Raw genomic sequence first — 10597 nt, forward strand, 5'->3', positions numbered from 1 at the left:
AAAAAACCCCTTAAGGTTTTAAAAACTTCGAAACATTTTTTTTTTTTTTTTTTTTTTTTTTTTTTTTTTGCGGTACGCGGGACTTTCACTGTTGTGGCCTCTCTCGTTGCGGAGCACAGGCTCCAGATGCACAGGCTCAGTGGCCATGGCTCACGGGCCCAGCCGCTCTGCGGCATGTGGGATCTTCCCGGACCGGGGCACGAACCCGTGTCCCCTGCATTGGCAGGCAGACTCTCAACCACTGCGCCACCAGGGAAGCCCTAAGCATGGCTTTTTAGTTAGTGCTTTTTGTCCCATGTATCATTTCTTTATAGTTGACTTTTTTTTTGAGTGATTCCCTAAACTCTGTTCTTTTCTAGGTTTTTCTTTGACTTGAAAACTAATGCCAGTGAAAGTACATTGAAATAAGGTAGGAACCTGAAAAAAAATAAAATGCTTTGGTTTGTCTTTACATGTTTAAGGGGGGATATTTTGCTATGCTCAGTGATTACACTATCTTTACATCAAAATTAAAGGAGAAAGCAGTCATATTTTAAGGACATTTAGGGTATTATGAAATGTTGGCAGATCAAGTCCCAAAAACTGATGACGTGATTCAAACTCCAGAAGACCTGGATCGTACAATTGGCAATTTAGAAAAAATCTTACTTTGTCCAGCTATTTCCCCATCTCTAAAATGGGGCTCTTTTCTGGTTCCTACTCTGCTAGAATGTAAAAGCTATTGTGTCTTCTCGCTCTTCAAAACTACAGGGTCACTTCACTTCCTTATACTATTTTATTTCCTAAACTTGGAACTCTTTCAGTGAAGTCCTTCTGTGGCCCATCCACTACTGAGGATCAGTGTACTATTTCTATGTTAGTATTGTTTCTAATTGTCCCATCTATTATTATATTTTACCTAGCAGCTTGAGGGTATAAATCATATTTGTATACCTGGAATTTTGAATATAGGTAGGAACAAACTAATTATTTATTGGTGGGTAAATAAAACTTTGGATCTCATATAGTATATAGCATTATATCATAAATGTGGACTAGCAATACACTCTGCTGTGATGAAAATTGTTACTATTGAGGCAGAAGGTCTGAGTTCATTTACTTTCATGTTTATTGTTTTAATTGCTATAAAGGATAATGTATTATTTAAAAGAACTTTAAACTCTTCTGAATGAATATTGGTGTTTATAAGTCATATTTTGAGGGTTACTTATCAACTTTGAGAACCAGCAAAGCCCCACCTCATTTTCCTGTCCTAGTGTGTCTCCAGAATGTGCTTCAATCTGAAATGTTGGAGTTATCCTGAAAGGTCCCTGCTTTGAACCTCACACTCACTCAACCACGAAGTCCTGTTGCTTCTCCTTTCTTAATCTCAAATTCACCTACTTGTCTCTGTTCTCCTTTCTGCAAATCTAGTCTAGGCCGTCATCATCTATTTCCTTGATTGCTCCAACAGCCTCTTAATTGGTCCCACTGTCTTGCCCTCTTGCAATGCAGTAAACCCAGAGCAATATTTTTCCTACACAATTCTGGCTCTTAATGTTTTTTTCCAGTGGCCTCTCAAGATAAAATTTAAGCTTTTTTAGGAAGGCCTACAAGGCTCTAAAACATGACCCTTGCTTACCTTTCCTAACTGTGCTATTGTTACTCTGAGGCTGTACAACTGTATTTAGTTACCTGAATGCAAATGCTGTAACCTTTAACCTTTCATACAGCTGCATCTTCTGCCTTAAACACAATTAAAGCTCTGCTACTTTATCCCCACTTTAATTGACTCCCACTTGTTCTGCAAGATTTAGCTTGCATGTCTCCTCTTTATAAGAGCTTTCCTTAAACCACTAGGCCAGGGATTGGTAAACTGCATGGCCTGTTTTTATATGGCCCATGGGCTAAGAGTTTTTTCTGCATGTGTAAAATGTTAAAAAGGACTATGCAACAGAGACAATTTGTGGCTCACAAAGCACTAGGCTGATAAGCTTCAAAAGAGATGCTGTGCCTTACCCACTTGGGTCATTTTCAGGTATCTTGCCTGGCACTAAACCAGTTAATCAAATATATAACTTACTAAATTTTGTATTTTTAATTTTTGACACTTGGGCAAAGCTCTTTATGAGAATTGAGATGAGCAGTAAATATCTCATTTGCTTTTAAAAAGGACAGCACAACAAATCAGACACTTGCAGGATCTGGCTTTAATGAATTTGAATACAAGGCACAGGTTTCCAGGTGTATGTAAATATATGTCCATTTTAGAATTACTTTTTGCTTCTTCCATCTCTAATTCTCTTGGACAGGAATGAAAGAATGTTTAAATTCTTTCTTATTCAAGCAAGAACTTCTTTAGCCTAATGGTGTTTTGTTGCCTCCTAGATCTTGGTGAGTTCTCTATGGTTAAATGATGCTTTTAATTTCTGTATCAACACAAACTCTCTTTGTTGGTTTCTCCAAAATAGTATTTTCTTCTAGTGTGTCATTACAGTCCCTTTTGGCTTTTGTTTCTTCGTCATGGAATAAATGTGGGTGCTCAATGCGTCCCCTACGTACAAAATGCTGGATCCGGGATTCTAATCCTTGGCATTTAGGACGATCCATTAGGGGCTTATAAGTGCGCATTTTCACTCCTTCTACAAAGGCACTGGTCTGCTTTATGATAGAGGGCTTAACATTTCTCCATTCTATCACTCCATCCATCTTTGGTCCTATAATGTACACAATCAAGCATTACATGGATACTTTACCACAATAGAATCACCTCCAAACTTTATGTGAATCTCCCTCCCCCATAACCCTGTATAACTTTGGTTCCCTGTCATACCTGTCCTACAGGGTACCGCAACAGAGTCCAGTCCTTGTAGCATACTATACAACATCTGAGTTTTAACAGCATGATTAGCCCATAGTTGCTGAAGGTGGGTAACATTGAACTCCTGAACTTCCCGGTCATAGATCCATTTAATATTTTCAAACTTACAATCATACAAGACTAAAGGAAATTCTACAGCCATACTAGAGAGAAAGAGAGAAGAAACAGAGTATGAGAATACACAGCAGCCATCCAACAATTCTTAAAAAACAGGATTAGTTGGGTTAAAAGGAGGGGGAAAACTTTGTCAATATTGAGTATCTAATAGTTAAGAATATAAAACACCATCCCTAACCTTGAACAACTTTATAATTAAAAAAAGAAAAAGGCAGAAAACCATGGATCAACTAGTTAGGCTTGGTCTACGTTAAATTTCAGTGATAACAAGTCACCTAGAAGTGAGCTGACTCGGCCCCACCATAATGCTATAAAATTATTTAAGGGGCCTGGTCCAAACACCGGTTTCTTACTAAAGGGATAGAACAGTAACAGAAGAAAATTAAACGACACCACTCCCTGCTACATGTTCATAACATTCTGTAAGTTAAGAGTAAATGCTTCATGAAGGCAGAATCAGAGACTTAGTTATTTAGACAATGGTGGGGAGAGGAAGAATATTTTAAAATATATTCTTACATATCTCAGGGCAATAGCTGTTTTATTTTGGGGGTCTGGGTGTTTCCTTGTTTCATTTTTTTTAAACTTACCTGTACTGAGGCTTCTGGGGATTTTTCTCTATGTTCAGCAGCTCATCAATAACCTCTGGCTTCTCCATTCCTTGGCCAATCAGAAAAAGGATAGCCATCATACAGCGGACTTGATGGTAAAGGAATGCCTGGCCAATCACTTCAAACTGACATAACTGAAAGGGTTCTTGCCATCCCTCCTCAGCCAGGCTCTGGCCTACTAGCTGCACTTGAGCAGACAGAATAGTCCTCTGAAAGTTAGTCACCCCGTTGGCTACATCCATTTTACATAAGTTCCTAAAATCATGTGTGCCAACGTACTTCTGAGCTGCATTGTTCATGGTTACAATGTCTAAGTCAGCACAAGGGAAGAAATAGCGGTAGGTCCTCTCAAGACAGCTGAACCTAGCACTGAAGCTAGGTTCTACAGGAGCCCAGGCCAGTACACGGATGTCTGGAGGGAGCACCCGATTGAGAATGTGGGTATAACGGATCTCTATAGCCGCATCGTTGACTTCATCTTTTAAATTAAAATCCTCTGAATCCCTGCCCTTTGGAAAGTGAGAACGTAGGTCAAGAGAAATCACCTGTGGAATTAGAGAAAAATATTGTTTTACAGATGCAAATAATCTGAATCCTCAGTATGTACGCCTAGAATATACTGGTATTGCTCACTTTGTGGAACAGTACAATGGTCCTTACCTGTCCAAAGGCACTAACTCCTTTGTCTGTTCGCCCACACCGGTGATAGTTGGATGTCTGTCTGTTTTCTACTAGTCGAGTCTTGGTTAGAGCCTCAAACAGTTTCTCTTCTATTGTATTGTTTGTGTTTTCCTGACTGGCAAAGCCCTGATATCCCCAGCCCAGATAGGCTATCTTTAGGGCTACGTGTCTTCGACCGTGAGCGCTGAAATCAAATGCACGCTTAGCTTTTACAGCTCCTGAAGAATTTTCTCTAACGTTTGAGTCCTTGTTGTTGGCCTGTTCTTTTTTAAGTCTCTGTACCTCCTGCTCCAGTTCTTGCACTCTTTTTAGGAGTTTCTCAGTCTGGATTCTTTCTATGTCATTTTCAGCCATGATAAGACCACCTCAGGAATAAACAAATCATAGAGATCCACCCTATCTGAAAAGAGAGTAAAGAGGTACAATTTTAGTGCTGATTGCTTTGGTGATGTCAATATCATTCCATTATGTTCAAATATTATCTAAGATTTAATTTGATGCCTAAAGGATATGGACTTTTGATTCTGCCCAGGGATATAAGCATTAGCTTTATTATGGGTTGATCATCCAGCTATTATTCTTTTCCATCCTGTCTGGCCAATTCACAGTGGAAAGGGAAAGCAGCATCAAAAAAATATTCAGCTAGCACTGTTAAGAGTAGTCAGAATTTACGGAATATGTAGATTTCATTTCTCTCTTCTTCATGAGCTGAGATGACTGAGGACGGATGTTATTGATATTTTTTTTCCCTAAAACATTTCCTTTTGACTTCTCATTATATTTGTCCCATCTTTGCAATCATAAGATCTGTTTATATGCAATATTTATGTCTACTTCAAGTTTCTATTGCTTTCCAATATTTCAGGTAAAATTAGTGGCTTGTATGTTCTATCTAATACTCAGTTCCGTCTTAAAGGTGGTACAATAAGAGCTGGCTTGATGGAAGAAACTTGTCAGTGATTGTACTTCATATTGGAAGTAGAATCTGGAGTCAAGATTTTCCTACTTTAAGCAGTTTTGATGGCAGAAAGAAGGTAATTAAGCATCAAGATCTTTAAGTCAAATTTATTGCATGTCCTGATAAAAGACTTCTGTACCTCTAGCAGTTAAAAGTCACTCTAGATAATATAATTTAGATATCAGTGTTGAAATTCCTGGCATATTGCAATAATCTGAGGACAACTGTACTATATCTATAATACTGGGACAGTACTAGACAATCTTTGACTGATGGTTACTTTAGTTAAAGAATATCTCCACATCTGTTCTAAGGCTGACTAGGTTATCTAAGTCTAGGTAGCTCATTTAGTTTTTTGCTCTTTGAGTTTCTGTATCTATGATAGATGAAAAGTTTAAATGTAAAAAATGAAACCATAAAAGTACTAGAAGGAAACATGAGATAACTTTCTTATAATCTTGTTGAAGTAGGAAAGGCATTTATAAGTAAGGCACTGTAGAAACCCATAAACTGTAGAAAACCAAAAAAATGTGACTACCTAGAAATATGTTTCTACCAGCAAAAAGTCAGAAGGTAAATAACAAACTGGCAAGAAAAATGTAAAGGTGGTATGTATTCCATGAATATATAAATCAGTTTTAATATAAAGATCAACAAGAAAAAAATCCAACAACCTGAGAGGTAAATGAAAACAAGCATTTCATACAAAAGGGAGAAAAAGCTTGTAAATGTATGAAAAGATGCTCAAATTTACTCAATTTAAATAAATGCCCCTTTATATGAGAAGTATTTTCTTTACCAAACTGACTGCAAAGAGGAGAGGGTTTGATAATATACCACCTTGGAGAGAGGAAGGAGAAACAAGATCTGGAATACACACTCAGTACAACTTCTTTAGAGGGCATCTAGCAACAGCTATCAAAAATTGAGCACATACATACTTTTTGACCCACCTATTCCATTTCTAGAAATTTAATGTACACATATGCTTGCACAAGTATGTAAAAACTTACAAGATATTTGTTGTAACATTCGTTTTTAAGAACAAAAGACTAAGTCTAAAATCAGTCAGGGACAGGATCAATAAATTATGGTACATCCATACACTGGAATTCCATGTACCTTTAAACAAAATGAAGTATGTCTACATGTACTGAAACAGCTGGATCACCAAGACTATCTTTAAGGTTTAGAAGAGTTCTATAATATGTTCCTTTATGGTATAAAAGTGCATATGAATATGGAAAATTACTGGAGAAATTATAAGAAGCTGGCTTTGAGAGTGAAACTTGGTTTGGGTGGTGTGAGGTGGGGAGTCCTTGCTTTAAACTACACGTATATGTGTTAGTTTTTCAGCTTAAGAAGAAAAATAGTAGAGACACAGGAAATACCGGGCAGTAGATACCTATTCTAGATCCAGTCAGGAAACTGGCATTGGGTATTTGACTGGTTGGTTTGGGTACTAAAAGTTAATTCAGTGACAGGCTGTTGGGATGAACATAGTTAGCTTGGCAGCTGAAGGCGTGTTATTTCTTAAGCATAAGGAGTGTATGCATTTATATTACTGCTTTTGTGATGGTTTTTTGAATTAAATCACTCTCATGGTTAAAAGCAAGGACTCTGAATCCAGACTGCCTGAGTTAAAATTCCAGCCCACCACCTTGGGCTGTTTGATCTCTCAATGCCTCATGTTACTCATCTGTGAAAAGGGGATACTAAGAGTACCTATCCCACAGTTGTGAGGATTACGCGAATTTAATAAATGTGAAGCACGAAAAACAGTGCTGGATACATAAAGTGTCCCTCTAAGTACAAGTTACATAATGTACATTAAGTATTGTGCCCCATGTCATTAGTCTCTTGAGCTTTTCTCATGCCTGAACTCACCTATCCTAGGAGCTACTAAAGATGGGAAGACTACCAGGCAGTAAAAGTGGGAGTGAATAAGAAGAGAGTGGAAATGAAAGCACTCAATAAACTCTCGAGTTGGGTTAATGCCCCTCCAAAGTGCTCCCATACTGCCCGTACTAATCTGTATTTTACTATATACTTAACTGTTCTACTTATGACTGCCTTAGCCATTCTTTCTCCATTTCACTGCTATAAAATAGTACACAAGAAGGGAATGAACGATTTTTGGGCTGGAAATTTATTACTGGAAAACTGATCGGTGTTTTCTCTTGCAGAAGGTCCTACAGTGTAGGGGAAGCAGTGGAGGAACTTGTGGGACCTCATGGACAAAAATGGGCCAATATGGATCCAGAAGAACGAATGTTAGCAGCTGCTACAGCTTTTACCCATATCTGTGCAGGGCAGGATGAGGGAGATGTCAGGAGAGCAGCCCAGTCCATCCCATATGATCCCTACAGTAAAGCCTCAGTAACCCCAGGAAAGCGACCTGCTCTTCCTGTGCAATTGCATTACCCACATATAGAAAGCAATGCCTCTTCAGAAGCAGTCTCAGAGGCCTCCCAAAGACTCCGAAAGCCCGTGATGAAGAGAAAGGTGCTGCGTCGAAAGCCAGGTGGGGAAGTATTAGTTACAGATGAGTCAATCATCAGTGAATCGGAGTCTGGTACAGAAAGTGACATGGATGTCTGGGACTTAAGACAAAGGCTGATGAATCTGCAGTTCCAGGATGACAGGGAATCTCCAGTTGATATTTCACAAAAATTTAGTCTACCACGTGAATACCAAGGAATTTCTCAAGATCAGCTCATCTGCTGTCTACGAAGAGAAGAAATGGGCCCTCCAGCTTATGAACAAGACCTGATCGTTGCCAGCCGACCCAAGTCCTTTATTCTCCCAAGGCTGGACCAGTTGAGCCGAAACCGGGGCAAGGTAGACCGGGTAGCCCGCTACTTTGAGTATAAACGAGACTGGGACTCGATGCGGTTACCTGGTGAAGATCACAGGAAGGAATTACGCTGGGGTGTCCGAGAGCAGATGCTTTGTCGTGCAGAACACCAGTCCAAGCCTCAGCACATATATGTTCCAAACAATTACCTAGTACCAACTGAGAAGAAACGATCTGCCCTTCGTTGGGGTATTCGTTGTGACCTTGCAAATGGTGTGATGCCCAAGAAGCTTCCCTTCCCTCTTTCTCCTTCTTAAGTCCTTTTTTTTTTTTAACCTGTCTCTCCTTTCACAGCATTGTTTGGGATAACCTGGTTCTTAACCTCTCTCCTTTTACTTAAATAGAAACAACTAACTCAAAAGACCATGGAACACAGAGTAAGGACTTCACCCATCACTGGTCTTTCCTAGGTGTATGTCACATTGGTATCGGATACCACTTAACTTCCAAATTACCACTCATATCTAGCAATTGCAAGAGGAATCATGCCAGAAAAAGAAAAACAGACCTGGTCTTTCTGCTTTATCAGACTAGTAAGCAAAGCCAGCACTATTTCTGTTTTATAAACTCGTTACCTTTGGCTAGTGTGAGTTGCTGTTTTTATGAGTGTGTTTTTAAAGTTGCTGGGCAGTAAGCAACTGCCCAAAATTAAAGAATTTTGGAAATTTGTGAATTTGACCTTATTTTTACTTAAATACTTCCCAAAGATGATCTCAAACCTAGGTTATGATTCTGCTTCCAATCATACTCACCATCATACTCTCACCACCTAAATAATGAGAGCCAAAGGGAATGAACAAAAACCTGCCCTTTACACACAATCCTAAAGGAGGACAGGTAACAGCATGGATAACCTTCGTTACTAAAGGAATATAGTAAATCCAGCTAACTTTTAATAATTTTTAATAGATGCTCAATAACAGCACTGTGTGACATGCAAGATTCTAACCCAAGTTTTGTTTCAGAATTATTTCAGCAATATATTGCCCTCCATTTGTTACTTCTAGAATGCCTTAGTTTTTATAATTTGCCACTAAGATTTTCTTAGAAATTATTCCTGTCACTTGAAGGCTATTCCCACTCTGCAACAGAACTTCAAACTCCTAGCAGCTGGAACCAGATAGAGAGATAATAACCAAAATGAATCTGGTCTATTCATTTTCTATTCTATTCAAGTTCACTCACCTGAACTTGGATCTATTTGTTCCTGATGCTTCTGGTCCAAAAACACCTAAAATCTGGAGGTTGTCAGTTTTAGCATTTAAGCCAGAAGAGTGACAGCAGAAATAGCTTGCTTGTTCTAGGAAAAAACAGCTGTGTAACAAAAATGAATGACCTTGACCATTACTATCTGCTAAAATACATTTTCTCGTAATATTTAAGCGACATCATTCACTCACCCAGTTCCATTGTTAGGCATTCATCAGGGAAAGTAAGAATCAGTGACTCAAAGATATATGTAGGATACATTCACTGCAAATACGTAAAAACTGCAAACTACCCAACAACAGTGAAGTAATTAAACGTTAGACTATTAGTCACTGGAAATCTATGGTAAGCTAATAGAAAAATGCAAATTAGGTCAAACAAATTGCAAACTGTACCGTACAATCTCAGTCATATTGCACACGCAAGGCACAAGGAAAGATCAACACACCTAACTAGGTGGTGGGATTAAAGGTAGTTTTTATTTAAACCTCTTTTTTAAAAGTTAAAAGCCACATGGCACTTTTTACATACAAATTACAGCAAAACAGTGATTTACATCTTCATATCTCAAAGCCCAGTATTACCGGATCAAAAAATTTCTGAAGTGATTATCTCGTTCAACCTCTCATATAACCGAAAAACTAGTCCAAAGGAGTTAAGCGAGTAATAAGACATTTGGGGGAAAAGAGGACTCCTGACGGGTGAAGCACACTGGTTCCCAAACAGCCATGTAATACCTGGAGAGGGGCCACCAAATTACCACAAAGGAATTTCGTGCGTGCGCTAAGCATTGACTGTAAATACTGAAACAGCCGTCGCTAGACTTTCGATGTAGTTTTTGAGGTTAAAAAGGTTTAGTCTCGAAAATATTAGAAACCAGTGTTAGTAGTAGAAAGAGCATTCCCCATGATAAACTTTTAAACCAAAGAAGGAAGCAGGGGTAATAGCCAAAGGATTAGGAAACACGCACTATGATCACTAATAACTGGAAAGTAATCCCCCAAACAATTTGAAAATCGTTGCCACGCCTGCCCACCCCACATACTACTGGGATCCCGACCTCTACTAATATTTCGTTTTATGAGCAAACAAAATTCTAACTGAGGCAGAAGAGATTACACTCCGCAGTCCCAGGACCCTCAAGGAATCGAATTAAAGAAGCTCTACTGCTGCACGTTTCTGACAAGTGCTCCAAGAAGCACCAGACACAAAAACACGGTCTTTAGCGAGTTCCCATTTCCATGCTCTAAAGAGCGCTTTCCTGAAAATATCAAGGTATGGGAACAGGGGCTTAGAGGGAAAGA

The 10597-nt window shown here is 38.8% G+C and overlaps 2 protein-coding genes across 2 annotated transcripts in view; one reads left to right on the forward strand and one right to left on the reverse strand.

Moving 5' to 3' along the window:
* HYLS1 (HYLS1 centriolar and ciliogenesis associated) overlaps positions 1-8749 on the forward strand; it is a 12114-nt gene extending 3365 nt beyond the window's left edge. Inside the window, exons 2-3 of the mRNA XM_007463612.1 lie at positions 5186-5303; positions 7414-8749. Coding sequence (XP_007463674.1) covers positions 5290-5303; positions 7414-8341 — 942 coding nt within the window. The 5' untranslated portion in view covers positions 5186-5289 and the 3' untranslated portion in view covers positions 8342-8749. The remainder of the gene's footprint in view (positions 1-5185; positions 5304-7413) is intronic.
* PUS3 (pseudouridine synthase 3) lies at positions 2173-4671 on the reverse strand. Its single transcript, XM_007463611.1, has 4 exons — positions 4249-4671; positions 3568-4133; positions 2813-3003; positions 2173-2696 (listed from the first exon to the last, which is right to left on the reverse strand). Exons 1-4 carry the CDS (start codon positions 4621-4623, stop codon positions 2389-2391), a joined length of 1440 nt encoding a protein of 479 aa, XP_007463673.1. The 5' UTR covers positions 4624-4671; the 3' UTR covers positions 2173-2388.
* Positions 8750-10597: the final 1848 nt, after the last annotated feature.

The sequence above is a fragment of the Lipotes vexillifer genome, unplaced genomic scaffold (genome assembly GCF_000442215.2).
Source record: "Lipotes vexillifer unplaced genomic scaffold, Lipotes_vexillifer_v1.1 scaffold442, whole genome shotgun sequence".
NCBI lineage: Eukaryota > Metazoa > Chordata > Mammalia > Artiodactyla > Lipotidae > Lipotes > Lipotes vexillifer.

Excerpts from the sequence above, each read along its gene's own strand:
- PUS3 (XM_007463611.1), bottom strand. The coding sequence starts at position 4,623 with ATGGCTGAAAATGACATAGAAAGAATCCAGACTGAGAAACTCCTAAAA. Across the intron at positions 4,134-4,248 it reads GAGTTAGTGCCTTTGGACAG|GTGATTTCTCTTGACCTACG; the intron begins GTAAGGACCATT and ends CTAATTCCACAG. Across the intron at positions 3,004-3,567 it reads CCCCAGAAGCCTCAGTACAG|TATGGCTGTAGAATTTCCTT; the intron begins GTAAGTTTAAAA and ends CTTTCTCTCTAG.